This window comes from Canis aureus, chromosome 23 (genome assembly GCF_053574225.1).
Source record: "Canis aureus isolate CA01 chromosome 23, VMU_Caureus_v.1.0, whole genome shotgun sequence".
NCBI lineage: Eukaryota > Metazoa > Chordata > Mammalia > Carnivora > Canidae > Canis > Canis aureus.
Window position 1 is genome coordinate 9726921 of NC_135633.1, and position 16031 is coordinate 9742951.

At 59.7% G+C, this 16031-nt stretch overlaps 1 protein-coding gene across 9 annotated transcripts in view; it reads left to right on the forward strand.

Annotated features, from left to right (window-relative positions):
- PTPN5 (protein tyrosine phosphatase non-receptor type 5) overlaps positions 1 to 15074 on the forward strand; it is a 56305-nt gene extending 41231 nt beyond the window's left edge. For 4 of the 9 annotated variants that reach the window (XM_077866237.1, XM_077866236.1, XM_077866235.1 and 1 more), the window contains 13 exons: positions 545 to 559; positions 715 to 884; positions 1420 to 1527; positions 1766 to 1843; positions 2291 to 2532; positions 3747 to 3936; positions 6280 to 6364; positions 9992 to 10071; positions 10273 to 10410; positions 10939 to 11049; positions 13110 to 13270; positions 13363 to 13476; positions 13903 to 15074. In XM_077866237.1, coding sequence (XP_077722363.1) covers positions 545 to 559; positions 715 to 884; positions 1420 to 1527; positions 1766 to 1843; positions 2291 to 2532; positions 3747 to 3936; positions 6280 to 6364; positions 9992 to 10071; positions 10273 to 10410; positions 10939 to 11049; positions 13110 to 13270; positions 13363 to 13476; positions 13903 to 13996 — 1586 coding nt within the window. In that variant the 3' untranslated portion in view covers positions 13997 to 15074. Of the gene's footprint in view, positions 1 to 51; positions 70 to 425; positions 560 to 714; positions 885 to 1419; positions 1528 to 1765; positions 1844 to 2290; positions 2533 to 3746; positions 3937 to 6279; positions 6365 to 9991; positions 10072 to 10272; positions 10411 to 10938; positions 11050 to 13109; positions 13271 to 13362; positions 13477 to 13902 lie in introns of those variants that run through there. The other 5 variants (XM_077866238.1, XM_077866240.1, XM_077866232.1 and 2 more) reach the window with 3 other exon arrangements.
- Positions 15075 to 16031: the final 957 nt, after the last annotated feature.

Genomic DNA, 16031 nt, shown 5'->3' on the forward strand with positions numbered 1-16031 from the left:
CCTGAGAAACAGCAGGGCTCTGTAGAATAGTAAGGAAACCAAGGGTTGAGCTGAACCTCTATTTCCCGGGTATGGAAACGGAAGCCCAGAGAGGGGGTGACTCTCCCAGGGTCCCACCACTAGGGACACACCCAGAACTAGACCTGAGACCTCCGATACCAATTCTGCTACACCAGGGTTTTCGTCCACGCCGCCCTGCCCGCCCCACGGCGTGGGGGCCTTGACGGGGCGAAGGGGCGCGCGGCCGGGATCTTGTCCGGGGTCCGGCCTCCGGCCCCAGTCAGGGTACAGACCCCACGAGACCAAAATCTGGAAGGCAGGCGTGGGAGGGCTGTTCGGGGTCACGGCCTGGTTACGCCGTGCCTTTCTTTTCCTCTCTCTCTCTTTTAATCGAGTTTGAGGTGGTTGTTTTTTGTTTCCTTAAGAAATGGAAAAGAATGAAACTGCGTAAACACAGCGATGTTAACTCCCTGAAAAGCCTCCTGCCATTTTAACTCTGTTACTGGAGAAATAAAAGAGAAATAATTTGTCCACCCACACTCAGCTCTTTCTGACGAAGGTAGGTGAACGTTGCTTTGCTAATCGAGGGTGACGGCTGGAAGTGGAGCCTCGCTGACTGATCCCAGATCCCGAGGAAGCCACGGCAGCCCCAGGAGGAGCGGCCGCCGCGGGCCGCCGGGCCCCGGTCACCAGGCGCCTGTCCGCCCCCCGCAGGTCTGCCCCAGCCGGTAGTGATGGACACGCTGGACCAGGCCGAAGGGCTCGCGGGCCCGCAGCGAGAGATGCCGCCGCCCCCGCCGCCCCCGCCGCCACCCCGAGGCGCCGGCAGCCACTCCCTCGGCGGCAGGAGCGGCCTGTGCCTGTTGGCTGCCTCTCAGCTCCTGGTAAGGCGAGCGCAGGCCCCACGAGGCCCGGAGCGAGGGCAGGCGCGGGACGGCCCTTCCCGTCGCCCCCACGATGGCCACCTGGGGACGGCGGGGGGAGGGGCCCTCCGGTGTCCCTCCGTGACTCGAGGCCCTCGGGCCGGTGTGCGGAGGAGGCCACGGCCTCCGAGACCCTCAGGCCGCCTGCCCTAGCCCAAGACGCGGGGCCCTACACCTCCCGAGCGGCCGGCCTGCGGGGGTCTCGGGGAGGACTTCCCGTCTAGGGAGAGGTCTCTGGGAAGCTTGGCCTTTTATGTCATGCCTGGTGGACTGGGGGGTCCCCTCTGGGAAGGGCTTTATCTTGGCTCCCTCGGGTCAGCTCCTCTCCAGGGAGAGTCCCGAGGCCTTCTCTGCACCCAGGGTTCCCCGGGCTCTTCCCTCAGCTGTGCAGTCTGGACCTTGGGGGGGTTGGGGGCAAGTTGAGGCTGCAGGGGGAAGATGGGGACAAGGAGCCCAAGCTCCAGACTCAGTCCGTCATCCCCCCCGGCTGCCCCAGCTTGCCTGCGGGGTCCTCTGGCTCAGCGGCTACGGCCCCATCTGGTCACAGAATGCCACAGACCTCCTGTCCTCCTCGCTCACACTCCTGGAACAGCTGGGACCCACGGTGAGTAAGCTCCAGGGAGCGCCAAGGTAGGAGGGAACGACGGGACCCCTCCAGGCCCACCAGCCCCTGGATGGGGCTCGTCTGAGTTCAGAAGATACATCCACGCCCCTGAAACCCCTCACCCTGCTCCCCACGCACACCTGGTTGGCAGCTTTCAGAAACTCGGTTTGTCACCGTAGGAATGGATGAGAACTATGTCCCCACCACCACCCTGACCTGTTTGTCTCATGTTCTCCAGGCCCGGCTGGGCGTTGGGACCTTGGAGGTCCCCAATCTGCTGCTGGTTACTCTGTCTGTGATCCTCATTACCACCCTGGTAAGGTGCTCCCTGACCTGACCTCAGCGCTCCCCTCCTCTGGGAGGGGAGTCCCGGTGCCCACCAGCTCCCATTTGATCCCCCGACTAGATGTTTCATGTCGGGGCAGGGACAGGCTGTCTGTCTCCTTCCACCAGTGTGCTCACAGCCTGGGATGAGGGGCACCTTCTTCTTGAAAATGAGTTTGTGGTGTCCTAGGCTGTTGAAGACTCCCGTAGCAGCCCCACATCCCACCAAAAAGACCTCAATCAACACGAAACTGAGGGTTGGGAGGAGGGGGCAGGGGGGAAGGTAGAGGCTGGAACCTCCCACCTAGGTGAAGGGCAGTGGCATGCAGGCAGCTCCCAGGGGAGCTCTAGAGTGAGGGGGCTCAATGTCATGGACACCCCATCACCTGGGGACCAGCCAGCAGATGGCAGGTCCATGATACTATATCTCCCCAACTAGGTGTGGCACCTCCTGAGGGCTCCCCCAGAGCCATCCACCCCACTGCCCCCTGAGGATAGGCGCCAGTCAGTGAGCCGTCAACCCTCCTTCACCTACTCAGAGTGGATGGAAGAGAAGGTCGAGGATGACTTCCTGGACCTGGACCCTGTCCCTGAGACTCCTGTGTTTGACTGCGTGATGGACATCAAGCCTGAGGCTGACCCTGCCTCACTGACCGTCAAGTCCATGGGTCTACAGGAAAGGTGAGAGGGTGGAGGAGGGGTGGGCTCTGTGGGCTCCTGAGCTTTCAGCTCCCCAGCAGAAGGGCAGGTGCCTGACTCTGACTCCCAGTGGCCAGGACAGAGCTGGCCTCATGGTTTAGCCAGTGTAGACAGACACATGCTCCTCAGGTCGGATTCACATAGATCAGAATGCCCCAGGGAGGGTAAATGCTGTTACTGCACGCGCGCCCACAGGCATGCACATGCGTACGTACTCACACGTTAACTCCTATACCCAAGTAAGTTTGGGTAGGTTCCTGTATTACAGGACTTGTCAGGGCCTTTAACGTACTTGTGTTCATCGTAAATCAGCAAGGGGGTAGCATGTGGCATTCCTCAAAGTGTTGACACAGACCCTTACTTTTAGAAAGTGTCCCATAGCGTTCCCTAGAGCGTACATTGGGAGGCGTCAGCACCTTCTCCTCGGAGCCTCGCTGGGTAAACCAGATGCACCAGGTTTGCGTTATTCCCACGATGTCGTGGAAGAAACACTGGATGAGGAGTCAGAAAACCTAGCTTTTTGTTTCAGGTCTCCCATCCCCTTACTGTGTGAGCTTGGGCAATTCTTGTCCTCTGTCTGGGACTCAGTTTCCCTTTCTATACAGTGAGGGGCTTTTCAGCTGTTCTGTGTCTTTAGTCACTGGACATGGTGGAGCTTGTCTTGCGCAGACACCCGCCACCGCTGTGCTGCCCCAGGACTCCCCCAGGACCTCCCCTTCCCCTGGCAGCTGAGAGGCCTGGCCTCTCCCGGGTGAGATGGCCGGGACTCGTGGGAAGCCCCATCCAGGACCGGTGGGTGGGACCGAGGCTGGGTGCAGAGGGTAGAGCCCTGCTTCTCTGCTCTGCGTAGGTGCCCTCTCCCCCCGCCCTCCGGCTCCTGACGTCCTGGGGCCCCGGGGCTGGGAAGTGCCTCCAGCGGTGACAGAGGACAGGCCAGGGAGGACTGTGTTGCGATTGCCTTGGATGGAACCGCTGGAACTGGGGCCCCAGGCCCCCCTCAGTTAGTGACTCCACTGCAGGGGCCAGGAATCGGGGAGTCAGTCAGGCCTACATCTCGGAGCTGAGACCCGCGTTCCCCAACCAGTGGGACTGTCACGCTCCCACTGCTCTCTGGGTGCCACCCTGCTCCCACCCTTGACCCCTCCCTCCTCACGCCCCCACCTCTGAGACTCGCTCCCCTCTCCCGGTCCTTCCAGGAGGGGCTCCAACGTCTCCCTGACCCTGGACATGTGCACGCCAGGCTGCGGTGAGGAGGGCTTTGGCTACCTCATGTCCCCGCGTGAGGAGTCGGCCCGCGAGTACCTGCTCAGCGCCTCCCGGGTCCTGCAGGCCGAGGAGCTTCACGAGAAGGCCCTGGACCCCTTCCTGCTGCAGGCAGAGTTCTTTGTGAGTCCCCCCGGGGCCAGCCCCCCACAGTGGGCGGACCTTGCTGCTCACTTCGATGGTGCACTAGCCGGGCAGCGGTGCGGGGTGCCCAGCACCCAGCACCCGAGTGACTGACGTTGCTTCCTTACCAGCTCTCCCACCATCTTGGGCAAGCTGCTTCCCCCCTGAGCCTCAGAGGGGCTCTTTCCAGGTTCCTCATATGGAAAATGGGGATAAAAATCATTGGAATGTTGCAAGGATTAAAGATACGGCTGAGGTGTGCAGGGGACGCAGCCAGGTGATAGGAATCTGGTGGCCTCCCCGCGTCCTTACTGCCCAGCACTGGGCTTTGGGAGTGGTAGAAAGCCTTCCTCCGACTCTCCTCTTTTCCCTCCCTCCCTCCTACCCACTATCTCCGAACGTTGCTCCTCCTCTGACATCTCTCCAGTCACCTCCCCCCCCAGACCTCCGAGAGAGCCTCCAGCTGCCTCCTGTTGGACTTTGAGGGGCCCCGTAAATGACCTGCCTGCTTTACCTGACTGAGCACCCAACCAGTGATTAGCTAGGATGCTAGGATGTAGGAGATGACAGTGTCACCTTTATTTTTGTTGGTAAAGGCTAATTTTGAAGTGAGGCCCAGGTGCGTAGCAATAGTGAGCTTCCTAATACTGACCCCAAGAATCCACAAGTTTTCTGCCCACCTCAGGGGATGCACCACTTGCCCCCTGAGGGCATCCCTGTATTTCTTTCTCTGCAGGAGGGTCCCCAAAGGAGGAGGGAGGAAGGAAGGGGTTTGGGCCCAAGAGTGTGCTCCTCACTCGATCTCACCATCTGCCACCAGTCTGGGTGGGAGAGGGCAAGAGGCCATGAGTATTTGGGGACCGTCCCTCCTGGGAGAAGCCAGGGGGATGGGGAAGCCATGTGCCTTCCTCGGCTTCCCTTACCCAGGCCACCTGGCCTCCTACCTGGCCCGGATGGCTGTTTCCTCTGAGAAAACCTCTGCTGCCCTCCGACCCACCGCTCCACATTCTCAGGGCTGGGCATGGTCTGTCTCGCCCGAGCTGGGCTAGCCGAGCCTCCTTTTTCAGCCCTGTGCCCCCTCCCCTACAGGGACTGTCCACTTCAAACTGGACTACCACCCCCCTCCACCCCCAGGCCTTTCTCTTCCCCACCTCTACTCACATCCCCCCACCCCCACCCCACTGGATGCTTCCAGAAAGCCTTTCTCAACCACCCCAGCCTCAGCTTCGCTGCGTGTTCCCACCACCCTCACCTCCCTGGTGTTTCCTGTTCAATAGCTGATTGTTGATTTTGCCCAGAGACCAAGGAACACAGCCTGCGCCCTCACTCCATGGGCACTTTTGTACACATTGCCTTTTGGGGAATGGGAGGGTTAGGGTTTTTTTTTGTGGGGTTTTTTTGGATTCTCATAATAACCCTAGAAAATTAAGTGTAGTGATCCTTAACGCCCATACTTAAATATGTCCAAAAACTGTGGACATTGTGAAACTGGAGTCAGGTGCTGAGCGATGGGGACAGGTGGAAGGGGGGGTGAAGAAGCCAGAGGCACTGGGGAGTCACCCCCATGAGCAGTAGGGAGGGGGCAAGAGGTGAACTTAAAAGCTGGGAACTGTTTGGACAGATGGAGAAGGGTGGGACCAGCGCTCCCGACCAGCAGAGGGTCGGAAGGAGTGCCGGGAGCTCAGACCAGGAGGCAGGGTAGCCGGGGAAGAGACTGGCCTGTAACCAGAGAGCAGCCCACAGTGAACAAAGACCAGATCCAAGGCGACATCACGTGGCCAGGCAGAGAGGATTGGATTTGGGGTTTTTGACACAGTTGTGATTGGAAGGCACAAGCACATCCTTGAGGAGCTCAGAAGGAGGCTCCTTTCCTGCTGGAGAACGAGGGAGGGCTTCTTGGAGGAGAGGGCGCTTAAGGTGGACAGGACAGAGGAAGCGGAGGATGGGGTGGATGTTTCCACAAAGGGAGCAGCACAGCCCGAGCCCCCGAGGCCGGAACCCAGGTCAGCCTCGAGGGGAGGGGGATGGAAGGCAGTGATTGGCCAGGTCACTTTTTCTCTTGTTCCCTGTTCATCAGCCGTTTATGGAGCATCTACGAGGTGCCAGGCTGGCCCCGGGGCAACAGTCGTAATAACAGCATTTATTATGCACTCACTAGTGCCAGGCACTATTCTTAATGCTTTTCCTGTGCACTGACTGGTTTCATAGTACACGTTCACTGAGTGAGTGCGTGCACTCAAGCACACGCCTGGACTAGAGGTTAGAGGCACACCAGTGCCTGGATCCCGACGCCTGTGAGAGCCGGCCCACCGCGGCTAACGCCCCCATGTCCTCCTCTGGCAGGAAATCCCCATGAACTTTGTGGATCCGAAGGAGTATGACATCCCCGGGCTGGTGCGCAAGAACCGGTACAAAACCATCCTGCCCAGTGAGTACTCACGGCCCCCGGGGCGTGGGGTGCACCTCCCCTGGGAGCCCCTCGCCCTGAGGAAGACCTCAACCCCGGAGCTAGGCCTCGAGGTCACGAGGAGAAGGGAAGGAGGGCTGGGGGCACCCGGGGAAGGGGAAAGGCCCCCGTGGTGAGGGCAGAGCTGAGCTCACAGCTTCACCCTTGCCCTCCCTGGCTGTGCTTGGCTCTGGAAACCCGGAGAGAGAGAATGACGACAGTAGCAGCTCCCAGACAGTGCCCGGTGACCCCAGAGTGTTTTCACGCTCTTTCTCCCTGCAGAGTGGGCAGGCGGCTAAGAGGGGGAAATGAGGCTCAGAGAGGTAGAGTCACACGGCTAGGAAGGACAGAGCTGAGTCTCACCCTGGGCCTCTTTGACCCCGGAATCGGGCTCTTCTGTGTACCTTGCGTGGAGTTTGCTCAGACTGGGAGTCCTCTGACAGGAAGAGCCACCCCACAAGGGCATGAGGTGCCGATCAGCTAGTGAGCTCCCCGTCACTCAAGGTGTTCAAGTGAAGCTGCGTGATCGATCCCCTGGCAGATCTGAGAGGGATTTTTTTCCCCCTTTGAGGGCAGTCAGACCAGGTGACCTAACGTTCCTCTTTCAGCCCTGGGGTGTCATTTTCAGCTAACTTTCATCAGGCCCCTGTCTGCCTGTCACCCCTGCCAAGTTCTGGCCCCAGGCCCCCCCGGGCTAGCTTAGGGGGTGACTTGTTGAAAGCGAATCCCCACCAACCTACTCCACTCAGTTTGTGGAGTAACGAGGCTTTAAAAAAGCAGTTTTGCCATCAGCATCTCCAACAACATGTAAGATGTCATGACTTATTTTTAACTTTTAAAATATCGACTTGTGGTTGCCATGGTTACACAGTCTCTAGGTAGTTCCGGTTAAACAAAGCACCATTTAAGGCCAGGATGCGTTCTTCAGGGCTGCTCACCTCCTTCCTCATCTTGTCACCCGCAAACCACCCAGCCCCACCTGGAGGGGCTCAGGCACCCCGGAACCTAGGGCTTGGCTGGTCACTCGGAATGGTGGGGGGGAGAGGGGGAGCCAGACCACCCCTCCGCCTGGCTCCCCCTGGACGGCTGAGAGGTCCTGAGCCGCTTCAACGATGCGCTGAGCCCGCGAGGGCCTGGAGCTCAAGCGAGCATCCTCTGTGGCCAGCGAGAATTGTCCCTGTGCCTCAGAGACTGGGACCGGCCGGGGGTTGTGTGTATGACAAGGAGGACGTGTCAGGCTTGGCACAGGCCTGCTGGATCCAGGACACCCCGAGGCTTGGTCTCTCGTTCATTTGGCACCAGTTTCCTGAACTCTGCCCCAGGGGCTGAGACTTCAGGCATGAATGAGCCATGGGGACTTCATGGTCTCGTGGGGGAACAGACCCATGGACGGTGAGTAGGACAGAGTGACCAGTGACCCAGCTGGCAGCACTGAAGGCAAAATAACAGGGGAGCGATTTCTGTCCTTTTTGTCACCACGTCCCAAGTGCCAAAATAGTGCCTGGCACCTCGTAGACAGTCTGCTCCTATTTGAGTGAGGGAGGGAAGGAGGGAATGAATGAATGAACGTCTCTCAGGTCAGCTCAGCCTCTCCATCCTCACTGCCGGATGACTTTTCGGGGGCCAGGGCTTGTCTGTTGCCCAGTCCCATACCACCCCTGGAGTTGTGCCAGGCAGTCGTCTCCTGACTGCCCTGCTGAAGCCCACACTCTTCCCTCCTGTTCTTCGGCTACCGTTAGCACAGAAATGGTAGAAAGCAGAAATCCAGTCGTGTCATCCTCTTCCTTAAACATTGTCACCATCCCCCTTGTAATCCTCGGGTTTTGGCCCAGCCTTGATTTATAAGACCCTCTGTCGGTCCCTCTCCAGGCCATGTCTCTGCCCCCCCCCACCCCCCTGCCCTGTGCCCTGTGCCCTGGACTCAATCACACAGGGTGCTGCTGTTCCTTACTCCTCTCCTGCTGTCAGACCCCGCGCAGCCTACCTGCCTGCCCACCTGCCCCATACTCGGGGGCAAGGACGTGTCTCGTTCACTGAGGAGTCCCTACCCTCGAGCCCTGCACCAGGCACAGAGACCGCGCCCAGTGGGGTCATCATTCCCACAGTGGTTCTTTAGTGCCACAGGCCCTCCTGGTGTCTGGTCCGAGGGTGCTGTGCCTACTTCTGACACCTAATCTGGGCAGGCACCGCCAAGAAGGGAGATGGCCCCTCAGCATGCCCTGCTCCTTCCTTCCACTGACCACGCAGCATCCCCTCCACTCACCCCCTCCCTCTGCCCTCCTAACACCCCTCTGTGCCCCCATCCACAGGGGCAGCCCCACCATGGGGCTGGGCATAAAAGGGCCAGAGGGCAGAGGCCTGTGAGTGTCACCTGTTTGTCCTACCCGGTTTGGGATCCTCTCTACCTGTTAACTTCTAGGGAAGCTCTGTGCCATATGGTGTGTGCCGGGCTAAGTTACTGGTTTAAGGCCAAGCTACCATTCCCTCCTTTCATCCTTACAAGACGAGTGGGGCTGTGATGGAAGGGATGTCTCCAGTTCACAGACCCACACAGGGAAATTAAGTCAATGGTGCACACTGCTAGCAAGCCACAGCATCAGGACTCGAACCCAGCCCTCTGGCTCCCTGTACTGTCTCGGAGAGCCCCCGGCAGTGTGCCGGAAGCTCCTTCAGTTCAGCTGTCCCTATTTAGGAAAGAAAGGGAAACCCAGAGAAGGGATAAGACTGTGAGCTGGTGACAGAGCCAGGGCAGAAGCCAGGGCCCCGTTCCCCCCACCCCACGACGTCCCTGCCCACCCCACGCACCCTCCCATCTCTAGGCCCAGCCTCTGCGGCCTGACCAAAGAGGCAGTTCAGGGAGGCTCTCGCTGGCACAAAATGGATTCCGTTCCAGGAAGAGGAGCAGGAGGTTGTGAGAATCTATAACTGTGGGATTGGACATGTCAGTCGATGGAGAAAAAAGAAAACAAAAAACAAAAACCCTTCGTGCACGTGTGTGCATCTGCTGCGGAGACCCTGCCATTGCGTTGCAGGCGCGGGAGGCTCGGCTCTCTCCATCCCTCGGCTCTCCCTCAGCTTTCTACCCCCAAATCTCAACAGCCCTATATATTTGTAAAGCACTTGACGGTTTACATCGCACCTTCCCAGCTGTTTTCTCATTTGTCTTCCCAACAACCCTAGGAAGTAGGCAGCTTTACCCCTGTATTTCAGACGGGACAGTTGAGGCTTAGGAAGGCCGTGTGCCGTTCAGGTGGACCCAGCTCGTCAGTGACCGTGTGCACCCAAACCCTCGCTGCCCCCGCTGACCGGGATGTGTCCCCTGGGTCATCCTTTTCTTGACTTAGCTCTGCCCTCTCCAGAACATGAGGCCCAGGGAGACCAGGGCAGCTTGAGGGACCCGGGCAAGGGGCCGGCACTCCTGCTGTGCAGGTAGACACCCAGGGCCATGGAGATGGGCCAGGGTTTTGCTAGCAGGCAGGGGAAGGAGGAATTTCAGGAGCCCTGGGAGAGATGTGGGTGCCCTGCAGTGAGCCAGATGGGATGAGCCCCGCGCTAGAGGGGTTGTTACACCTGTCACATGCCAGCCTCACCCACCTCCCCCCACCCCAGACCCCCACAGCAGAGTGTGTCTGACCTCACCAGACCCTGATGACCCTCTGAGTTCCTACATCAACGCCAACTACATCCGGGTACGTAGCCCTATCCCAGTGACCCACCCCCCACCCCCCGAAAGGGAGGCCCAAGCCAACAGGATCTGTCCTCCAGGCTTGTCCCTAAGCCAGCGGGGGCTCCTGCCACCCTGCGCTCCCCGGGGGGAGGGCCTGAGGGTGGGGACTGGGCCCAAGGAGCACCGCATCGGACCCTGACGGCCTGAACTTGACTGGCCGCAGGGCTACGGCGGGGAGGAGAAGGTGTACATCGCCACTCAGGGACCCATCGTCAGCACAGTCGGTGACTTCTGGCGCATGGTGTGGCAGGAGCACACGCCCATCATCGTCATGATCACCAACATCGAGGAGATGAACGAGGTAGGCACCCCTGCGCTGTTAGCAGGGGTCTGTCCTTTCCATATTAATCTCTAGAACAATGCTGAGGTTGGTAGCCTGCTGCCAAGGTGAGGGAATGGGGAGGCCGGGCAAGGTTAGGCCATTTGCTCAGGGCCATGTAGGTGGGCAGAGCCTGGAGCCGGCCTCTCCACCCCCGCTGTCTGTGACCTGAAACAGGCTGCTCTGCACCCCCCCCCCCTCCAGCCAGGGCTCACCTGCCTGCGTCTGTACCCATACCAACCTGTTTCATTGAATCCCCAGAAGAGTCCTTCAAAGTAGGTATTACTTCCAATTTCTGGATGAGGCAACTGATGCTCAAAAAAGAAAATTTACAGGTTAGGAAGCTGAGATTTGAACCCAGCGCTCTCTAACCGCAGACCTGTTGCCCTTTTATGTCTTTCCCTGCTGGTCCTGGAGAGGAGGGGCTTGTGGGTGGCGGCGGGGAGCAGGGTGGGGGCGCGGAGAGTGGTAGGACTGTGAGTGTACGAAGCCTGGTCTGGGCCCCCGCAGAAGTGCACTGAGTATTGGCCGGAGGAGCAGGTGGTGTATGACGGTGTGGAGATCATCGTGCAGAAGGTCATTCATACTGAGGATTACCGGCTGCGAGTCATCTCCCTCAGGGTGAGGCCAGGGGCCGGGCCAGGCGGATGGGGGGATAACAGGGCCCAGATAACAGGGTCCAGGAGTGCACTACGGCTGAAATCCAGGCCTGTGTCACTCTCAGGATGTAGCAGGGAGGAGGGAGGGGGGAGGAGGGGTGGATGACTTGGGGGCCAGAGGCAGGAGCAAACCTCAGTTGCATTTTACACTCTCGGAGTCTCCCTGTGTCTGCACTGTCCCTGTCAATGCCTTCCAAGTCTGCTCCAGATGCATTCACGTTGGGGACTGCCAGGGTAAGGGATCCCCAGCAGCCCCCGCCCCACCCCGTGCTGTCCTGATGACGGAAGGTCTGTTGTAACTTTGAGATCCTACAGGGTGCAGTGTGTCCACCAGAGGGCAGGCACTCCTCGCTGCATTTGGGTTTCACAGGGAAGCTCTGTAGTATATGAGCGATACAAAAAGAGTGGGGGGAGGTATCCTCCCACCCTGAGGTCGTGCTTCTTCCAGGTTCAGCATAAGAGAGGAGATTGTTGCCTTGGAATCAGGACGATTCATGGGGTTCTGTTTTTGAGAAGGAAAACTCATATTTGGGGACGGTGGAGCCCAATGTAATAACCCCACAGGTTGGAAGAGGTGAGCCAAGCACCAGGAAGCTGAGGCTCTCTGTAGAAACCGAGGTCTACTGGCACTGGCAGCCACAGGGTCGGACCCGAGGCCTGAGACTTGTCCCTCTGAACTGCCGTCTCCCATCAGAGAAGGGAGAAGGTGGGGTGTCAGGGAGCACTCAGACCCCAAACAGCAGTGCCCACCTGAGCAGCTCCGAGATCTAGGCCTTACTGGAGGGCAGGAAAGGGCAGGAGGCATGGGCAGACGCTCTGGTAGCTGTCACACCAGATAAGCTGGGGGCCCAAGGAGCCAGCTTTCTGCTTCCTAGAAAGAGGCTGAAGCCAGGTGAGGGCTGCCTCACTGTCTCAGTGCCCTGGGACAGCTTGGGGGTATTTACTTTTGTCCGTGAGTCTTTACAAGCACCTGCCTTAAGCCTGGTTCTGGGTTGGGTATTGGGTTGGAACACAGAGCTGTCCAAAGCCTGGACTCCCCTAAAGGAGCACCCAGAGATGGTAAGTACCAAGCTAGAGATAGGCAAGAAAACAGAAGGAGGGCACTCTGTGAGCCAGGGTGCTCGGGGAGGGCCTCCTGGAAGTGGTGGTACTGAGTGGGGTTTTGCGGGATGAGTAGGAGTTGACTCGGGGGCAGAGGGGACAAACAAGCGGGATGACCATTCCAGGCAGAGAAAAAAACAAAAAAGAAAGGCATGGAAGATGGACTAGCTCTGTGTGTGTGTGTATGCGTGTGTGCGTGTGCGTCTGTGTGTGTGTGTAGCAGAGGATTTGTCTACAAAGCCTTTGGAATGCAGGAGCACTGAGAACGAGTAGACAGGGCCAGGAGAAGGGCCTGGAGCGCTGGACCCTGTACCTTGTCTTATTGGCCAGACTGAAGAGTAAGAAGAATGGGTTTTACTGGGAGCGAGCAGGAGCCGCGGGAGCGTTCTGAGCGGGGGAGCAGCGTGTCCAGATTGGCGCCGCGGACGGACGTGCTGGGCCGCTGTGCGGATGAGCAGTCAGGGAGGACTCAGGGAGCACTGCCACACTGGAGAGATGAGAAAGGCCCGAGTGGAGGCGGTGCTGGCGGGGAGGAGAGAGAACAGCCGAGACTGGGAGACTGGCCGGGGGAGGGCAGGCGGAGAAGAGGGGTGACTGACGGGGTCCAGAGGCCGGACTCTGAGACCTGGGACTCCGGCGTGACTGGGCTGTGCCTTAGGATAAAGAACCAGAGGACGCGGGTTGGGAGAGGGACTCCGCCTCTCTCGGACGGGCCTGCAGCTGTGGGGGTAGAACCGATGGGGAGGACGAGGAGGACGAGGGCCAGCCCCTGTCCGGTGCCCCGTGCTGCAGGTGGCAGACACGGCAGGTCCCACTCCTTGGGCCCCCTCGCCACGCTCTTGCTGCCCCCACCCCATCCCGCCGGCTGGTGGGTGCTGCAAGTTCACGTGTATCTGGGGCGGGTCTCTGTCGCCCGGACAGAACGGGACCGAAGAGCGAGGCCTGAAGCATTACTGGTTCACGTCCTGGCCCGACCAGAAGACCCCAGACCGGGCTCCCCCACTCCTGCACCTGGTCCGGGAGGTGGAGGAGGCAGCCCAGCAGGAGGGGCCGCGCTGTGCCCCCATCATCGTCCACTGCAGGTGGGTCCTCCCCACCGGCCACCTGGGCAGGGCGGCCTCCCTACTCCCGACGCTGCCCCGTTGCTTACCCCCCGCACCCCCTGTGCCCTCAGTGCAGGGATTGGCAGGACAGGCTGCTTCATTGCCACCAGCATCTGCTGCCAGCAGCTGCGGCATGAGGGAGTGGTGGACATCCTTAAGACCACGTGCCAGCTCCGTCAGGACAGGTCAGCCGGTGTGCGGGGGTGGGGGCACAGCTTGAGTCCCAGGGGCAGCCGGGGGAGCCTGATGCACGCATGGGGCGAGGGGCCAGAGGACGTGCTGCCCGTGGACTGGCCGGAAGCAAGTAGAGAGGACGGATGGGTAGAGCGGGAGCTGGGTCCAGACAGCTGGGGGCTGGAGGAGGGGAAAGGGACAGCTGCTGAGCAGGACAGGGGCTAGGGGTGGAGGGGCATGTCCTCTCTGTCCCTGCTTTCAGGCCGAGCTGGGAGGGGCAGCAAGGGACAGAGGAGAGTAGCCGCCAAGGACTGGCCCCTCCACTCAACACAAAGACAAGGCCCCCCACAAATGCCTGGTGGTCATGGGCTTGGAGATCCCGCCCCCCCCCCCCAGAGCCCAGTAACCCCGTCTGCACCGCGTGTCTCTACCCGCAGGGGCGGCATGATCCAGACGTGCGAGCAATACCAGTTTGTGCACCATGTCATGAGCCTCTACGAGAAGCAGCTGTCCCGCCCGTCCCCAGAGTGACTGCACTCCTGCCCTGAGGTCCTCTGGGTACCACCCAGCCTGAGTCGGGGCCCTCACCCTGGCCACAAGCAGAGCCCTGCCTCGGGTCCTGGCCTGCCCTGCTCCCTGACCCCCCTGCTTCCTCCTCTTCGGTCTGCACCCTCCCTCCTCCCTTCCCTCCTCCGTCAGCCTTGGCCTGGCCCCTGCTCCCCAACATAGCTCTTCCTACTGTACATACTGGGGAGTGGGGCGGGGTGGGGGAGGGACGTGCCAGGCCAGACCTGGGGCCCCAGGGCCTGACCCATGCCACGCAGACCTGGGGCCTCAGTTTTTAACGACGGTTCCATTGCTACTTGATCCAAAACGTTTCTGTGCCGCACTCCAAATGTCCTGCCGCAGCGTGTCTGTCCATCCATCCATCTCTGCTGTCTGTACCGGACACTGTGTCTCCTCGGCCCGGGGAAAGGGGTAATGAGCTCCAGCCCCAAAGCAGCCCGGCAGAGGTGCCTGCCTCGGGCCCCCACCCCCACGTCCCACCCGGCAGGTGGCATTTTGCCCGGGTTATTGGGACCAGGATGGGGTGCTCCTGAGGAGTTGGCAGAGAGATCTCAGCTAGGGGGAGAGGTCTCTGGGTTGGGAGGGAGGAGGAGTATTATCAGAGCAGGGGTGACCTCCTGGTGTCAGATGCCTTCAGGAGGCAGTGACCAGCCTGTGAGGCGCTGGGGAGGAAAGGGGAGAGAGGGGCTGTGAACCCAGAGGACCTGGGCCCTGGTGGGGGTGGGGAGAAGGGGGAGCTCTGGGGGGGGTGAGGTCTGGGCCCCAGATCTGTGTGAAACATTTTTCTGTGTCACTGTGGGAAAGCCTTCCCAGAAGTCTCGCTGCGTGTAGCTCTGCGTGTGTTCCTGTGTTAACGCGTGTGTTGAGAGCCCGGCAGCAGGGCATGCATGACTCTTGGCAACTTGTGTTACCTTGGAGCCACGTGTTTTTATTGCTGACTTTAAATATTTATTCCACGGCAGACAGAGACATTTGGTGTCTTTTTATAATTTGCTCGTGGTCATTGAATAGAGCAATAAACGGAGCATTTTGAGCAAAACTAGCCCCCCGGGGTCTGTGTGATTGCCTCTCCCCTCGCTGCCTCCCTGTAAGCTGGTGTTTGTGTACACCCTCTACACACACACACACACACACACACACACACCCTCCCTGGTGCCACCTGTGGAGATTGGAAGTGTGCACCAAACTGATTTGGGCAGGCTTCTCCTGCATCACCACCCCCAACCCATCCAGGAGCTCTGGACCAGGGGAGCCTCAAGGACAGGTGTAGGAGCCTTCCAGAGAAAACAAAGCATCTGGCCGGCCACCAGCTCTGACAGATGGGCCAGAGAGGCCAAAGCTAGGGCAGAGAGACATTTAGGTCACACCCAGGCCCCTCCCTGTTGGCCCACCCACTTATCCCATGAGCCTTACATGTCCCAACAGCAGCTGCAACCTGGAAATTTCCCTTGTAAGGCCTGGGCTGAGAGTGGCCTCTCCCAAGGGGCCCAGAGATTCTGGCCCACAGCTCAGAACCTGAGCCATCCCTGACACCCCTGCTCTATTCTTACCCCTGCCCTCAGGGATGCAGCAAAAGTAGCTGTGGTGATGCTGCTGCTGGCAGGTGGGGTCACTCCAGGGCAGGACTGCTGACCAACCAGTAGGTCCTTAAAAGGATATCAGAACTCCGTGTGGGTTGGTCAAGGGTATGTGGATATACTATAATGAGGAAACACCCGGGGGGGCGCTCAAAGAGCCGGGATGCAGGTCCCAGAGCAGGGGGACATGCTCTCAAGCCATCCTCCAGCAGGAAGCTGGGCCCTCCCACCCTCTACCCAGATGAGAAGGATAGAGCTGTAGGAGGGGGAAAGGGGAGGGGAGCTAAGATTTCTATCTCCTCCCCCAGGGTGGCCCTGGGAGGCCACTCAAGCTGTGCAGGCACCACACATGGAGTACAACATGAATGGTGTCCCCTGGATTTCTGCAAAATGGCAGACTTCCTGGACCCCGGCCCCACTGG